This window comes from Anopheles nili, chromosome 3, assembly GCF_943737925.1.
Source record: "Anopheles nili chromosome 3, idAnoNiliSN_F5_01, whole genome shotgun sequence".
Taxonomy (NCBI): Eukaryota; Metazoa; Arthropoda; class Insecta; order Diptera; family Culicidae; genus Anopheles; species Anopheles nili.
Window position 1 is genome coordinate 67,327,097 of NC_071292.1, and position 17,304 is coordinate 67,344,400.

At 49.7% G+C, this 17,304-nt stretch overlaps 1 protein-coding gene across 1 annotated transcript; it reads left to right on the plus strand.

Annotated features, from left to right (window-relative positions):
- Nucleotides 1–7,508: 7,508 nt before the first annotated feature.
- LOC128724865 (protein sneaky) lies at nt 7,509–10,893 on the plus strand. Its single transcript, XM_053818586.1, has 6 exons — nt 7,509–7,590; nt 8,656–8,784; nt 8,848–9,598; nt 9,668–10,136; nt 10,199–10,729; nt 10,780–10,893. The coding sequence occupies exons 1-6, from the start codon at nt 7,509–7,511 to the stop codon at nt 10,891–10,893; spliced, it is 2,076 nt and encodes a 691-aa protein (XP_053674561.1).
- Nucleotides 10,894–17,304: the final 6,411 nt, after the last annotated feature.

Here is a 17,304-nt window from a genome sequence, read left to right on the forward strand (position 1 = left end):
CAGGTGTGGGAACGGGATTTTCCTTCAAGTCACACTTTTTAATAGCACTTTCCATACGGGACGCCGTTAGGTGACGTTAGGTCCCACAACCTAATGTAGCACCGAAAAGGTGGTCCTGCTTTTAGACAAGTGCTCCGATCGCTATCACCAATTAAACGGTAAAAAGACTGTGTTCTGCGAAGATCCTCCTGCGAAGAAAGCACACAAATTAAGCTATCACGCGTGTCAGAAAGGCTTGGAAAACGTTGCCCAATTCCGAGACATCATTATTGCATTATACTCGGCGATGCCACTCGGAGTGGCTCTTCTCACTCGACTCCGGACCTTGCACGGTGCAATCTTTATTAGACCGAACCCCTAAGTGGGTCTCGCACAACGCCACACGTTATCGGAGCCCATTCTTGTCGAACCACTTAATGCCACCGTGGACCACTCCACCCAACTGGCGTGCTCCTTGCGACCGTGTATGGGCTTCGGCAACCGGTTTTCATCCCATCCTAGGGATGCGCAACATTCCAGCGCTGTCAATCGATGCGGTGAGCCTTTTTGTTTCTCGTTTTGTTCTCGCGGCGTCGCCCTCCGGGATGTCTGGTGGTTCACCGCAGAAGCGCAATGCCGGTGGGCAACAGCGGTTTGTTCCCATTTGGCCAGATGGGCAGCTTGGTCACCGATCAACGGACACACGAAGATACCGCAGGAAATGTTCTATCGAGCGGTTATTTGTTGTTCCACTCAAAGTTATCTCAGTTGGCAGTTGCGGATTATCGGTGTAGCCAATTAAACGATTTTATGCTCCGGTGGATGAATTTCACATTGGCGTTGCAAGCTATACGATCGTTTTAGTTCACTCCCGTTAGGGTGGACTCGAGTTGATAGAATTAGCGATCGATTCTTATCGCTGTGGGAACACAATGGACTTCAAAATTTGCACCGCCTTTCACAGAAATCCTTCAACCGCCTAAACCATGAATCATCCAACCAGTACACGAATCATAAACCGGCCACCAACAATGTTTAATGACCATTGGAACATTAAACAGCATCAAAGCAACCGGTCCTGGAGTGAACGCTCGTACCTTTCGTTCGAAATTAAGCAATCACTGGTGTATAACTGTAAGTTGAACGCTAGAACCAACCCAACCGGGAGGAATGATCATACACAATCACGCGTAATACGAGCGATTCCTCGTTCTCGCAGCTTGTGACCTCGCTTCCTTTATTGCTGGTTGTAAATTAATCAAATCATATCAACATAACCTCCGGTCTCTCAAGCGATCAAGGTATGCAGGCGTTGTTTACCGATCGGTACCGTTAGAATCAACTCGGACTTGCATGCAGCAGAACTATCCGAAACCCCGTGGTGCTAATGAGAGCACCATTGCTAATCGATCGTGGGGTTCTTTCCACGCTCAAACAGAAACAATCATAATCCGTCAGTGAATAATAGCAGAGGGGGGAAAAGAGGCCCAAAAAACGAGAGATATTTCCGTAAATTTGGGATGCACCTGTACCAGGATAGTCGGCCCCGTGTTAAAACCGTGCGCTAATGAGCATCGTCCGGTTTATACAGAACGCTTGAGCAGCCCGTGCTGTGGACCGTTCAAATTGATTCCTAATATTTTACTATCCTTTTCTCAGCTCCCGGAGTGGTTCACAATACCAATCGTGAAGGCAGAACGAACTGGTTCGAGTTTGAATGGGTCTCGACCACGATTCCAGCTCGAATCGTTTCACGTTCACGCGCGGCAGGTGCAATAATTGCTTTAGAACCCCTTCGTGGGTCTCGGCGACTACCCAGTTTTTGTGACTTCTGAGCGTCGTTTATCGATTGGAAACGGACATTGGCAGTAAACCGATTCGATGCCAGAACGTGTGTGGAATGCTCAACCCAGCTAGGGCTCGCTGGCGTGATTGAGAAGGTGCGGGCTTTATTGATCCTCCACGTCATCCGGACAAAGCATCATCAACGACGTCGATCAGCGCCTCACCGTTGAGGTTTTGGAAAAATGATAATCAAATCATTCTCAGCGCTGTCAGAAAAGAGGCTCTCGCCTGTCAAAACAAAAAAAAGTGGGAGGAAAGCAGCTGATGTAGGGAGAAGAAAACAATAAACCATCTAATTGCACCAACCGAAGCTGTTCTTCGAACACCGTATCGGAGGCTGCTCGGTAGCTTGAGCCGCATATTGGTAGTCCATTGGACCGGTGAAAAGAAAGAAACAAAAAAAAACACCCAAGCAATTTGTCCAGCTTTTCCTCAAGAGATCATCTCAATTCGTTGTCTTGTTTCTGGTAGGAGGAATTTTCCTTGACGAGGCTAAAATTCCATCCACTCCATCCAACGATAAGGGTCTTGTTTGTTTGATAGAATTTTTACGACAAATCTGTGAACGCTGACCGGTACAACACCGAACCAGGCCCTTTTCGGAATGGGGTCCAGATGGGTGCGACTCATCCAACATTCCACAAGACACTGTTACAACTCCTCACACCCGATCGGACCGTGCCTTCTTCTCTCGATTGCTCTACCGCCCCATTACACGGAGCTTGACACTAATGTAATGCCGAGAAAGTGCGACAGCTTCCGGAACATTTACAATGCCCACGGAACAGGTACAAAGGCCCCGAATCTCCGGTAATGAGCAGAAACATTGGTAGAAAGTTGTCGCTTCCCAGCGACGATGAATTACCCGCGGGCCCACCGTGGCAGTAGTATCTTACTAAACTGTCCGATGTTGTCCTCCTTCCTCGGGGTGGGATGCCAGAAATTCAATACCGTACAAGGCAGGAGGCAGAAGGGAACCGCACGCGGGAACAAGCCATCGTTCGGGCGCATTTAATCATCTGCCCTGGCTGCACCCAACCACTTCGGAGATCTCTGGGTTGAGCATTACTCCGGGGTCCCTGGTGCTCTATAGCCAATCTATGGACGAGCTGAGTGGCGAAGCTAGCGGACGCGGTGTCTATTGTTTCCAATTAGACGACGGTTTCGCCTAAATATACACATCTTCTGCTGCCTACCTTTCCACGGGCTTGCTTTCGTCGTCCCAACGAGATCAACCGCAAGGTGGCTGGTTTATGGGAAAAGAATGAATTAATTACAATCTGCCTCTCTGTCCATCTGGGTGCTGGAGGAACCGCACCACGCTAATGGGTTCGCCTGTTTATCTTTGGTTAATTTTGTGACCCGCATTTAGGTCACTGGGGTAGCCTTGGAGGTGGTGCAGCTTTCGAAAGGGTGCCCGATGTGATGTAATGCATTTTGCAAAAGGGTTGCACTGCAGCGACGCCTGAATGGCACAATGGCGGTCGACGATGGCGAGACACGAGGATCCTTTCACCTTACCAAAGCCGCCACCGGCGAAGGAACCTGCGGGCACGACTTTCGTGATACAGATGATCGATTATTCCCTGCAGTCGACAATGTATCGTTGTTGTTTCATTTGTATTCAACTTAAGCTAGCTCTCCTGATTTAGTTCTTTCCGATCGGTCGATGGATGTGAGCGGATTTTTGCTGCAGTTCCCGATAATTAGTGCTTCAGAATTAATGATCCGACCCGGGAAAGAGAGCCCAAAATGTTGCTCAATCGACAACCGCTGTTGTCGAAACGGTCACCTGCCGGCGTACCGTTCATATCGCACCATTTACTCGTTCGATATCGCCCGCAACCATCGTCTAATCTATTACGCAACATCTTAATCACCCCTTTTCCCGGGAGGCGGTTGCCATAAAACAGAAAATACAACGGACGAAACAATCCGAAACCGGGCACAAAACGGTGATTTACAGCCCGCGCTGCCATTCGGCGCAAAGATCCGCACCGGGAACGTAATGTTTTCGTTTTCCAAAACCTTAATCATTGTGCTGTATGACAACGGCGTTGCCTTGTGCGATCGCGCGATGGTGGTTCGTTGGTTGTGCGAGATAAGATTTCCCACCGCGAGTCAAGCGTTTTCTTCCCACGGGTTGCTTGCTGAGGTATCTCGAGGGTCTTTTCAACAACACCGGCGAGAACGGTCAACTAACTACGTACTGATTTGGCTGGTTATGTGATAGCATCATGGAAAACATCGCTAAAGACCTCCATTGCGGCTGTGGTGTGATGAAGCGCACCTTGAATTAGAATGAGACTCAGCGGTATAATTCACACTAAACAACACAACGACGACATCATGATACATAGCAAAGCGACTAAGCATTCTTTAACATTAGATATTCCGATAAATTTAATAAGCTGAACTATATAATTATTTTATTTCACATATATGTAGAGCTTCTTTTTTCTTTTTATACAAAAAAATGTATCCTTCTTTACATAACGATTCGTATTCGTTTCGATCGGTTGAAACGATATCGATCATAAATGGTGGATCATAAATGTTGAGCCTTAAAGTGTATAACAGTTTTATGATGTTTCATTCCCTCCATGAGGTTGCCATTCGTACCTTCCTCGCAGTATCCGTTAGCCATTTTTTCTCAATTTCTTGCCACGTTCCCATCGCGCATTCACATTCGCATGCGCTTTCCAGCCACCTGGGCTGTCATGTAACACAATATGGTGCTCCATAATCAACAGGGAACCAGAATGCGACGAAATTAAGCAATAGTCATCGAGACCCGTCCACGGTCCCATCAGAAAGACAACGGAAGAGGAAAACTCGTCCCATCGAGAGCTTGCGAAACTGTCACCAGGGGGTTGGGAATGTTCGGATTGAATCGCAATTAAATGGACCGATTTCGTCCAACAGCCTGTGCCGTCGCATGTATAATTCATAACGTCATTCCAGCTGGAGCCCACTGCAGGGGGGACAGTTTTGTTGAACCAGGTGATGGCACCAGCTGCCGTTTGCTGGCTTTCTTTCCACTACCCGTGAGATACCTCGACGCTGGATTACGATCTTCGGTAACTTTCATCGGGAGTGAAACAAAGCAACGAAAAACAAAACAAAAAATGCAAGACCATCAACAACACACTTCAGCAAATAAAACATATGATCCCCATTACGACAACACGGTAGGCGACCCGATGCCCGTTGGCCCGTTGGCTCGGGTTTCGTTCTAGTTTCTGTGAACAGACCGTTCAATTTGTGGAGCAATTGAATGCTAATGAATTCGTGATCGGTTCCCGCGCGTGGTACCTTATTTCCTCGCGCAAACGGTACCGGTAGGTCCACACGCGGGGCCAGGATCTTGCGCAGACCTGCACGTATTTCGAGCCACACTCCACATAAGTGGGTGGTTGGATGGTGGAATTTGTAGAAAATAAATTACAACCGCGAGCGCGGCAACGCGCGATCGCGAGGAAAATGGTTGCCCGGAAACAATCGGTGAATAAAAATCGACCATTAACCCGAGATACGACGCACACGAGGCGACGTTGTATGATAAGCAGCTGGCGTGCATTCTCGTGCTCGTTGCAATCGATGACTGCATTTTCATTCCGGTAACTTATCAACGCAAGCGGCAACTGGTTCCTTTCAGTTTTTTTTGTGCGAGTACTCACCCAAACGCCAGCGGGCCGGTTTCGATCGCACAACGCCTGCAGACAGTGCCAATTTCGAGCCCAATATTGAGGGCAGCGCAAGGACGGGCAATAAATAAGTATTTGCGTGGCCTTTTTTTTTTGTTCTCCCTGCCCGCGTGTATGATTTATGTTTATTACATTTTGACCTCGGGGCCTTTCCTGCGGGTGGGCATGACCGTGGCGTTCCTCGCGATCGCTGGAGTGCGAGTGGTTTCTCAGAATGCTCATCGCTTGACGATGTCCTGGGGGATGATGCACCTTTTTGGTACAATGTTGCGACCCGCCGCAGCTTCCGAGGTAGTCACTGGCAGCCTAGAAATGGTTTCTATTATCAATTCGGCGATCGAGCGCATGTTTTGGCATTTAAGCCGTGAAGAGAGCAAAAAATATGCGCACCATAAATATGGTTCTTTGGTGTTCCGTTCCCTAATACCACGGAACGTAACGGGCAGAGGATGGTAGGTCTCTACATTTGAATATGTGTCCCGTTGTCCTCGTAATCTCGTTCTCCGATGGCGGAGCATTAGAAGCCAATAAAAGCGGGCAAACACATTTTGCATGCGATCGTGGTGTAAAAACCGTGGATCAATAAATTCACACAGACGTAACTGTACCATGGGATGCGCGAATGTACGATATTTTTTATTGGACCCAAAACACTGTCCACCACCAAACACGAGCCTCGTGCGAGATGATGTACCCCGATAGGTGGCCGGGTGCTGGTCACGGATTTGGGATTCCATCAGGTTATTTTTTGCATGGCATGGCTCAAGAAATCCGCAGAAGATCTGAAACCGCCGAGAAGATCTTAAGTTATGACCACCAGCAAAGTTGTGTTCCTCGAGCGTAAACAACGCATTCGCCTGTTCAAGGTGTCGAATCGGTCACTCCGGAACGCCTTTCCAATCCTGTTCGTTCGTTGCTCCAAAGTTTTCCACATCTATGGGGCGATGATCGGAATCGCAGATGCAGCGTAACATAACGGGACGTACTTGGCCCCTCAAGCGGGTTGATTCGTCACCTACATTAGCGAAACTCATTACACACTCACCGGGCAGGGTCCATCACCATACGCGATCCGCGAGGGTGCGATTCTCTGCCGTAGATGATCCCAGCAAATGCGCACGATCATCGCCACCGCCAGCCGTTCGCTAAATTGTCTTCCCGCGCCGCGCGAAGGTAATGAGACGGATTGTGGATAACTTAATTGCGGAATCGTGCATAAAAACTCCTCTTATTGCATAATTGCTCGCATCAATTCACCCGTTCTGTGCACCGCGAGACCACCGAGGAGACAACGGGAAGCACGACAACTCGCAGGATGATCCATCATCTGCCGCTCTTGAGTAATGTCTTCATTTTCCACCCATATGACCGTGGGTCGGAAGGGTTTGCCTGCCTGGAAAATTAATGTCTCTCCGGATGTCCCGCCAGATGATAACCCACGAGACACGAGAGCCCGAGTTCTCTTCCCACGGGCTTCTCCTAGAATGATACGATTTAGTTTCGTTTCTCAAAACAAACACTAATCGATGGCGTGAAAATGTGAGAAAAAGTGCATAATAATGGCCGGTCGGGTTCTATGCCGGAAGAAAAGCACAAAGCTCTTGCAACGAGGCGTGTGCTTTTGAGAAGTCAAACGACCGTACTAGAATGCCCACAATACCCGGTCTGTTTCACCTCACTGTCTCTCTTTCTTTCCTGTTTTTCTTCCCTCGATTTCCTTTCTTTTCATCACGTGCCCTCGTTTGCCCATTCGTTACGGTCTTGCGTTCAAGCGTGCATCCGCACCATACCGCGGCATGATGCGTGAACTCATCACGATATGGCATTCAGGGTTCAGGCCCAGCTCCCAACACCGCCAGAGCGAGTGTGTGCAAATTTATGAGCCGAACAAGCCCTACTGCTTGCCGCTTTACACATCCAACGGAATGAACGATAAGGATGCCGCTCCAAAGGGGGCACATGCTCAGCCAGCGAAGAATGTCGGAGTTCTTCCAACTCCAGAGGGCGTCCGGAACTCCTCCACATCACGGAACGCACATTCTTGTACCTCCAACGATTGGTGAGGCGCTGGTCAGCCACCTTCGGTCGAGTGTAAACTTCTCCGGGTTCTTCTTTTGCCGTCCGGAAAGGTGGTTTCGGATCCACCAAGGTCTCTACCACCAGAGGTCCAATGCACGTCGTCACGCTACGCTGCATTGCGGGAGTTCTTCCGACCACGGCCAGCCGGCCGGCTTTTCGTTTTCATTATTTACAGACGATAAAATCTTGTAATTAGAACCTCGGAACCTGCTCCAGCGGTTTAGGTGGTGGCGATGGTGCACTCTTTCCGCTCTCGCACGAGGAATTCTCGATGCCTGGAAGCGAGTAGGACGCCCATCCTGTGCCTCTATCGCAGCCGTGTGGAAAAGACGAATGATTCTGGTACGCCTTGAGCTGGTGGGATGGCAACACTGTAGAGCCCGCGAAAGTTTTCCCCGCAAGAAAACCAACGATTGTGTGGTGGCCAATTACGCGCAGGTTGAATGTTTCCTTTCCGGCTCTTTGTCTTTGGACCTTTGGGGTGGTGCCTTTCATCCACCCTCGGATCTACCGCTCGTGCCTTTCCTTATCACGGTTGCCGTATCGATTGTGGTCATATGTTATCCCTGCCCGCGCCATACAATGGGCGAACCACCTATGTGCTGCAATCAATTAAAAACGCATGAATTCTCGAGCGCTACATACAAGCCTGGTACACCGGCTACACTTCGTGGCAGAGTAGTTTTCCCTTCATTAGCGCGCGCTTTCCCAGCTCCGGTCCTAATTGGTTCTATTCGATTCTATCTTTCCGCAGGTGAGTGATAATTTCAACCGTGTCCGTGCTCCCAGATGTAGGTGCCTCTAATGGAGTGCCTCGATCGAAGTAGTCCCCGAAAAGCGCTCGCAACGCATCGTAGTAGGCACTGGGGGTGTTTTCTGAAGGTAGGCTTATCTTACTAGTGTTGTTTGAGCTTGAAATTTCTGTGGAAAATGGACATTCGTGGTCGAATAGCGTTTGTCAGGAATTGGTTTACGAACTTCAATCGAAACCATCCAGCCCTTTACCAATTGCTAACGGGAGAAAAAAGATCCGATCTTCTGCTAGTTCGCGTGCTGCTTCTGAGCCTATACGGCTTACTGGTGGGGTTTCTCTTCTACCGGTTAGTCCTGGTAAATTTGGATCTCCCCGGAACCATCGTGTTTTATTTCGGGCTCGGAGTAACACTAGCCCTTGGTAAGATATTTATACCCCGTGACGTGCCCTACGGTCTTGAACCAATTTTTCAAACTCCACTAGGTCTCGGTTGTGCCTTCTCGGTGCAAGTTCGCTGCATGTGCGCCCTCTGTTGGATGGGATTTTTTGGTAAAGCCGGTCGAAACCTCCTAAAAACCATCACCATCACGCTCGTGCTCACCGGTCCGATCGAGAACATGGCACTAAACGGCAAGGAGGTGATCCGGGTGTTGACCTGCTCCGCCGAGCTAGCCTTCAACCTGACATTGACACGGATCGATCTCATGTCGAAACCGTTCCAAAATGCGCTGCTTCAGGGAAAGGACCGATTACCAGAGCTTAAGCATGAGTTTTCCCGAATCGTCTCTATAGTCGAACCGATCGTGCGAGAGGTGGAGTTGTCGCCGGAAGGCCAGAACGATGACGATGTTGACGTAGATCACGCTCCCATTCGTTCCGCTGCCGATTATCAGCAGCAGTACGTGGCGAAGCTTAACGAGCGATGCTTAGCGCAGCTTGAAACAGGCATCACGCGCTGTAAGGCTGCTTTCGAGCGCACCTATGACGAGTGCCATGACAGCTTGCCTCCGCTCGTCAACACGCTGTTGTGTTGGCCGATGAAGATCGATTTTGCGTGCAGTTCGGCTGAGCTGTTCGGTGTCGGTGCTGTCTGTCGTATGGAGGACGTGCTAGGTGAAGATTTTGGCGAAAATTACCGCTTACTGAAGCAAACCGAACACCAACTGACTGGTGGAATTGGTGACATCCAGATCGATTATCAGGTTCCTGAGTTGCGTAACCATTCCGGATATTTGTAAGTCACCTGGATGAGGCATACTTCTTCGGTTTGTAAGCACATCACTCTTCTCTCGACCATCTTCAGGAAGATCAAGAGTGCCTCGAAAGAGATCGGCAAAGAGTTTGGCAAAAAGAAGCGCTTTCTTCGAGTCGTCTTGTATCTAGTGCGGAAGGTGTTTGCTTTCATCTTTCTCCGCGTGATCTACCAGTCGGTACAGTACCACAACACATATCTCTGGCGGATCGACTTCGCTAACTTCTACATCACGGATCAGTTCCGTCAAATTGATGCTCGCCGTTTGATAGAAGGCCATTCCACGGTGCTACCCTTGCGAGCGGTGCAACAAACCGAACTCATCGACACACGAGCCGGAATCTGGAACACTCTCGAACTCCGGCACGTTGTCGGGTCCTTTGCCACAGCACTCTTCCATCTTCTCTCCACCACGGTGCTGCTCCTGATGGATGCACTTCTCGTCGAAACGATGGACATAGTCGCAAGGCACTCGAAGATCGATTACCACCAGCACGGGTTCCATGGCGTCAATGTTACGGTACGTCTGCTGCGCTTCCTCCAGAGGTCCTCATCAGCTCCTCATCAGCGTCTCCATCACAGGTAACCGGTACCGGTGCGCTGGCCGAGTTGATACGCAACACCGCCGAAGGGTTCCGCACTAACGAGCGGCTGGATTTTCGAACCTCCAACGAGAACTGTCTGCCTCGGCCGGTGTGTCTGTCCAGTTGGACCGTCACCGGTATCTACGGGCTGTTCTTACTGCTGGTGGTTCTCATCACGACCGAAGCCTACGTCCAGAGGGCTCGACGGTTGATTTGTGGCTTCTTCTATCCCGGCCGTGAGCACATGCGGACTGTTTTCTTGTACAACCGTGTCCTACGGCAAACGCATGTCCTTCGAAAACGGCTCACCGAACGCGTCCAACAGTTGCTAGAGAGGCCACCATCCAAGAAGGTTCCTTTTCGAGAGCGACTCGCTTTACATCACCCACACTGGCTCGGTTGGGTTAGATCTGGCAGGTGTTCGATTTGTCGAGGTTCCGGAGCGCCCAATGAATGTCCTGGGTGTGAATGCTTCCTGCGGTATTGTGATGGTTGTTGGCAGGACCTCGACCAGCGGTGTGTAGCTTGTGTAAGCCGAGCGACACTCGAGTGTCCTTCTTACAGCTGTAACCCCACTAGCCCGATCTGTCAGCAACAAGCGACGAGATGAGCCACCCGAGCCTGGGTCAGCGTGTGACATCCTCCGGCAAGAATTTGACAGCACCGTTACGCTGCTCCCTGGCGAGCTGCTAAATGCGTGCTACGGTTCGGGTCGGTTCGATTGTAAACGGACCGTCGAGATGGCCCCGAAGCTAGCTGATCCCGTTCACGGCCTCCCGGCGGTCTCGAGCGAACCGAGAAGCCATACGGTCCCGCCGGCATGCCTGTGGTGGAACCCAACGCAGCGTAACGGCACGGTACGGTTGTCTCGAGGCGGATCATGCCACACGGACTCCGGTTGCATGAGTGTGAGCGAGAAAGAGAGGGGAGCATAATGAATCGCTATTAAAATAATCATCCCGAACGAACCGCAGTACGAGCTGGCTTACGGGCTACATTCCCGAGTTGGTCAGCTGACCGAGAGTCGATCGGGAACAGCCCACAATTCGGTCATCTTACGGTGGGCCATAACGCCACATTGAAGCCGTATCGCCCTTCAGAGGGTCGGCCCTCATGTGGACTGTACCGTGTTATTTTTGGCCCCCCCTTTTTCTAAGCTCCCATAACTAGGCGATTTTATGTTTGCTCTTTACGCTTGGGGAGAAAATACAACAATACCATCCAGGGTGCGGTGCCCGGATTCAACTAGAGCATATTTATTCCCGAATTTTCCCGACCACGGTGCCATAAATCAAGCACCCTAAAAAGACACCGCGTGGAAAATCTCGATTTCCGCGGCACTGATTCAAATCCGGCGAGCCGCGTTCGCGCCACCGTTTGAGGCCACAATTTATGATCTCTTCATTGCAGCTACAACAACGAATGGTCTTCTCCGATGACATGAGAGCGGGCGAACTTTCACGCTAAATTAAATTTCACTCGACAAACGGCACCATTCGGCGGTCGGGCATCGGGCATCGCAAACAAGCCGCCTATCAACGATGCGCCATCTCAGTAGGCCACTCTTAGCCGCGGTGCGTGTATGCCCTCGTGTGCATGCTTTTCCACGATCGATCATTCGTGCCTCGTCTCCTCTGCTTTGCGATCCCTCCATGCTCGATGGTTGGCTTTTGTTTCCCGACGTACTAGCGGGATAAACCACCCTTTCGGGAAGGGCGAGCCACAAAGCGCCGCTCGATCCAGCCGCACGATCCGTTACATCAGGCATCGGTACAGAATTTCCCGAACCGGGCGCGGAAGAGAATTCCGTTTTTGGGTTGCGGAAGTTGCGAACCCACGCGGTGGGCTTCCCTTTTTCGGGATGGACCACACCAGAACTGGGTCAGTGGGCAAGGAAATGGTGCCTCGTGCAATTGAGGAAATCAATCCAAAAACCCGCAGAACGAGAACGAGCGCATGTGAAGTAAACCGGACTAAATCCGACCGGGAATTCCACCTACCACTACTAATACTACTCTGGCTCCGTAACTGGTACGTCCGGAACGGGTGGCTTGTGGAGTATGGGAGCGGATGAAACGCCACCCCCACGTACGGGGGGTTAGATTGCTTTTCGGCTCGAAACCGATCGAATTCCTAGCAAACGGAGCCAATAAATTTCCATTTAATAAATAATGCAACCCCACTCGCTAGAAACGGGCTCAAAGGGAACCGGTGCTGGCTTCGATCCACCGAACCACCGGATCTTCGATCGATCGACCACGATTTCCGATGGGATCGAATCGGACAAATCTGCATGCCCCTTCGTGGTGCGGTTTGCGGTTGCACGCCGGCTGCATTATGCAAGCGAAGCGACGTAATTGCATCGCGCGCCGGTTGCGGTTCACATTCCGGTGCAAGGACATTCCGGTCCGAATGTGCAACGAGTGCCGGTGGTTTGTGGCCGCCCTGGGACGCACGGGATTAGTTTGCATATAGGCAATTTAAATGGTTTTCCACGTCCGTTTTCTCTCTCTTTCTCTCTCTCTCTCGTGTGCCTTCCACCTGGAGGATGAAAAATTGTTGAAGTAATCTCTAGCCAGGTTGGTGCAGTTGGAACTTCGAGGGTGGTTTAGGGCTTTGGAATGGTTCGATCGGGTTTTACTTTGTTGTTGCACTTGAGTTGTCGCCTGCGCGCGCGTGGAGTAATGCGTGATTGGGTACGTCGAACGCCCGCCCGTGGATTGCTCGTAAACATATCATAAACATAGTTTATGATCCGACTTAAGCCGCCGGAGCCGCGGGCTATCGACGGCCGAGTGTCTTCAAGGGAAACTTTTCCTTGAAGGGTTCTGAGAATATTAACCAAAAATAGCACGTAGAACGATGACTGCTAAAAAGATGCCTTCAGCGATGCAACTATACCATTCAAATAAATTGTGTTTGCAAACATTCTCAATTCCTCATTTCAACCTTTATGGTATATTTGTTTAGAATGCCGACTGTAGCAATCCTAAAGACTGAATAAATTGCAATGTTTCATCTTTGCCAGCAATTTTTCACCAACCACCACTAATAATGATCCTTCTATAGCAAACACACACGGATGGTATGTGCTGATCGAATGATCCTCACGATCGTGCGTTGGAAATGAAACGGACACGACTGCGCTGTCGCTCGCGACGGAACACATTCATACCGGAGCAATCCAATAAAAGATTAAATTACCCCCTGCTATTTGCACGCTGCAAAATGATTGCGGCATTTCCGCCGTTGACCGTAATGATGGATGTTGCCAGGATAATGATAACGATTACCCCGCTGGTCGGTAATAGTGTTGCGAAATGCCCCAGCAAGCCAGTAGAATTCAGACGGATTCCCTTTCGTGGATCGAGCCCTGCGAAAGCCGGTGGAGACGTTGCCGCAACATCTGCGTGTGGCTCCAAAATGGGCGTACGTTCGCAAAGCGTTCACCTTCGTTCACCAGTGAAAGCACCGGCGTTGCAGCTGCACCGATTCTTAAGCCTACGACCGTGAACTAAATAAATGAATGAGAAAACGATTGCTCTCCCACAAGGATGCTGGGGCGCGTCCGATGGCAACGAGCGGACGGTAAAATGAATTACGCCATTAGTAGCTCTTTAAATTGCATTTACGCAGACGCGTACGTAGCACGAGGAGCATTCACGACGGAAAGCCACAAAGCTCCCCGAGCACAATTACTTTCGACGCGCCACACCACGACAACCTTGACGCGCTTGGGGTCAGCCGACGCACTGGCTTCCAACGAACACGTTGAACGGTCTCGTTGACTTACGTGAGGCCTTCCTTCGGTAAAGCTTCGACCGGTGGAGTCCTCCAGCTAATGACGTAATTGCAAAAATTCCCTCCCAGAGTGCAGCAGGCCTCAAGAACGCCAGAATTGTCCACTTCTGCCAGTAACTGACCGTAGCCATAATCGAGACCGCTTTTCATTTCATTGTGCCGTCGTGTGTGCGTTCCTGAGGTGGGTCGATTTCTTTTTAGAAGTAATGTATTCACTGTCAACAATAGCTCATCAAAAGCTCTAACCGATGGTTCTCCGTTCGAACGCAGGATGTTGGCTGGCATTGAGTTATTTCTTTCCGCAAATGGTACCGACGACAGCGAGCCCGGGGTTCTTTACGACCCTGGAACATTCGTGTGCTGCGTTGTTTTTGGCCATAGCTGTGACTTCCTGGTGATTGTTGCTAGGATACGGATTGAAGCAAACCCCAGTAATGTTTTTAGCACGAAAAGCCTAAAGAACATTGAACGAGCGGGAAGATTGATGTGAGATTTTTCCACAGATTTCTTTAGTGATCGTTTAAAGCGCTTTTTTTTGCATAAATAAATACAATTGTATTTGTATTGTCATCGAAGGCAGTTCACCAGCTTGCTTTATTATGCGACTTTAGATTAATAATGGGAATCATTATTAAAATGTTCGTCACGGTCATCTTTCAATTGTGCATTCTTTAGTTTGTGAAGCGTTGTAACATGTAATCAATGCCTACTATGGTTACTAAACTGAATATGTTAAAGTATATTCAATTTCATTTACTTTAATTTTGGGGATTTTAGATTGTGGCTAAATTTCAGGTTTCTGTTATACATATACTCCGATTCAAACAATAGAAACAAGCAGCTTGACCATAAATTATGTTTTATATCACACAAAACACACATTCAAACCATTTCGATAGCAGCATGTTTAGTTCTTGCTCGAAAAAAGCACAAATTCATGTACCCTTTAAAAAGCTCTTTCATCCGCACGTTCATTATTCATTTCCCGGCCCAACCGGCCCCGTGCGGGTGTGCTGCTCGATGCATTAAACATTGTAGCAAAAAAAAACGGCTTCAAAGCACCGGTTCCAAATCGCCAAGTGGCGTAACAAACTCCGCAATCTCCATAACGCACGCCAAGGCGAGGTGCTACGAAGGGCCGGCAAAAAAAAAACACAGAACTATCCCCTTTCGTTCGACCCTTTTAGCCGCATAAATCTAGCACAAATTGATCACACTCCCGGGCCAACCCGGGCAAACAAAGCATTAAAAGCGTGCACACATACACTGTGGTGTGCGCGTTTGTGGACACAACTGCACACGTACGCTTGGTCGTAAATCAAGTTCCGCTGTTCGGTTGCGTAGACTTGCGAGCCCTTCTTGCCCGGTGGGGATGTCCGCTCTGGGTGCACACCGGTGTCCACACCCAGAAACGAGGACATTCCCTGCCCGCCACTCCACCCCACACGTGGCCGCCTTTTGCGGATGCGCGATTTCGATCAGCGAACGCAACCGGTGGAAAAGCGTGGCGCACTTTTATCGTCCGTTCTAGCGTTAGGGAACAGTTATCCGACGAACGAAACCGGCTTGAACCGATCGAGGAAAATGCCATGACGGGTTTGTGGTCCCGGTGGTCGGTGATCGGTTTTTCGCCTATTCTACCTGTTACGCAAGTCGCCAGGGCCGGCAAGTGCGCTCATTATGCGACACGACTGACCTAGTGATGGCGATCCCGCCCTGGGCAGCGTCCCGAGAAAAGGGTGGTGGAGTGCGCATTAGCTGATAGGGACGATAAAATTCCTCGTCGATTCAGTCGAGATTCCGCGGGACGCTGGGTGGAGGTTGTTGATTTGAAAATTCTCGACACGGTTCGTCGCGAACCAGCGAGTAGCGTTTCAGGAAGTCACGCAACGGACACGCGTTTCATCGGTGCGCGTTTCTGAAAGCACAATTTCGAGAACGCTCGGAGAACTAGCAGAGCGTTAGAGGCGGCTCACTTAACGCATCAACGCCTAGAGTAATAATGTATCGTTAGGAAATTGAGCTTGTGTTTTCCTCCACGACATTAATGAGACGAAAAAGGATGGTGCCAGGGAGGCACAGCCATTTAATTTACGATTGCGGTACGAGCAGTCAAAATACGTTAATAATCGATCAATCGCCCGAGCTCTGTTGAGGCTAATAGAAACCACCTTTCAAAAGCAGATTTTATTTATGACAATTAAATCATAAAATGTTGCTTTCAACGTTTGAACCATAACTTAGCAAGAAGCTTTTAGATATCATTTTAACAGAAGGAACATTAAATTGGCAAGGAGTTCAATTGCTGTACGGTAAATGATTTAAATTTACCTCACTCTATCACTACCCTAAAATCTACCCTTGAAACGTTTGATTCTTCGCTGTTGATAAAATAATTCGCTTAAAAAAGTGCCTGCAAATTTGCACTTAATCTGCACAGCGAAATAGCATGCATTAAGGTACACTCTCTGGCGCAAATACACAAAAAAAACATCTTTCTGAGAACCGTTCGTCCGAACGTCCCGACACGTTCGTTCAGCCTGCTGGAGCCCATTCTCAGCCGCTTAACCCAACAACGGTGCATGCAATCATTCTTGAGCTCGAGGGTTCTTCTCAATAGCGAGTGGTACCATCGACATGAAGCGCCCTTCGAGTCGCACCCTCGAAGGCAATAAGCCACTCGGACGAGATGGGCCCAATAAAATACACTCCACACCATTAGCCCGCACCAAACGGGACACTTAATCTTGCCACTTTTAGCACTGCCGTGCAGTTGCACTTCACCCAGAACGCACCGGCGTCTGGCTTCGGTTGGATGGTAAGCAAACATCATCCCAGTGACAAATGAAGAACCAACGGAGAAGCATACAAGGTACACATGTTTATGTCTCGTCCCTCCGGGCAGCCCACGGGGAGCCTTGCAAGTAATCTGAAAAAAAGGAGATAAAATAAAATAAACCCAACCAGATTAAGAGCATCCTTCAACGTAATCGTCGAGCCGGCAGGGGTTACGAGTACGCAGACAGCTGGAAAGAAATGTTGCTGCTTCACCGAACGTCCATCCAAGAAGGCTAGCTCGTTTCCCTAGCGATCGCTTTTGGCCATTCTCGCCCCGGAAAGGATAGCCAACGGTTGCTCGCTTTAAATGCGCAGGAAAAAGGGTAACACGTTTAATGAAGTTGTTACTACCGCGGGCCGAAGGTTGTCGTTTCGAACGGTACACGTACGGTAATTGGACGGGCGGCTTCATATCGTGGGTTCGTGGTTTGCAAAATGCCGTCTCGGCAGGTGCCCCATGTGTGA

Coding starts and splice junctions, on each gene's coding strand:
- LOC128724865 (XM_053818586.1), top strand. CDS start 7,509: ATGTCGGAGTTCTTCCAACTCCAGAGGGCGTCCGGAACTCCTCCACAT. Junction 7,591..8,655: donor TCTTGTACCTCCAACGATTG/GTGAGGCGCTGG, acceptor ATCTTCTGCTAG/TTCGCGTGCTGCTTCTGAGC. Junction 8,785..8,847: donor CGGAGTAACACTAGCCCTTG/GTAAGATATTTA, acceptor AAACTCCACTAG/GTCTCGGTTGTGCCTTCTCG.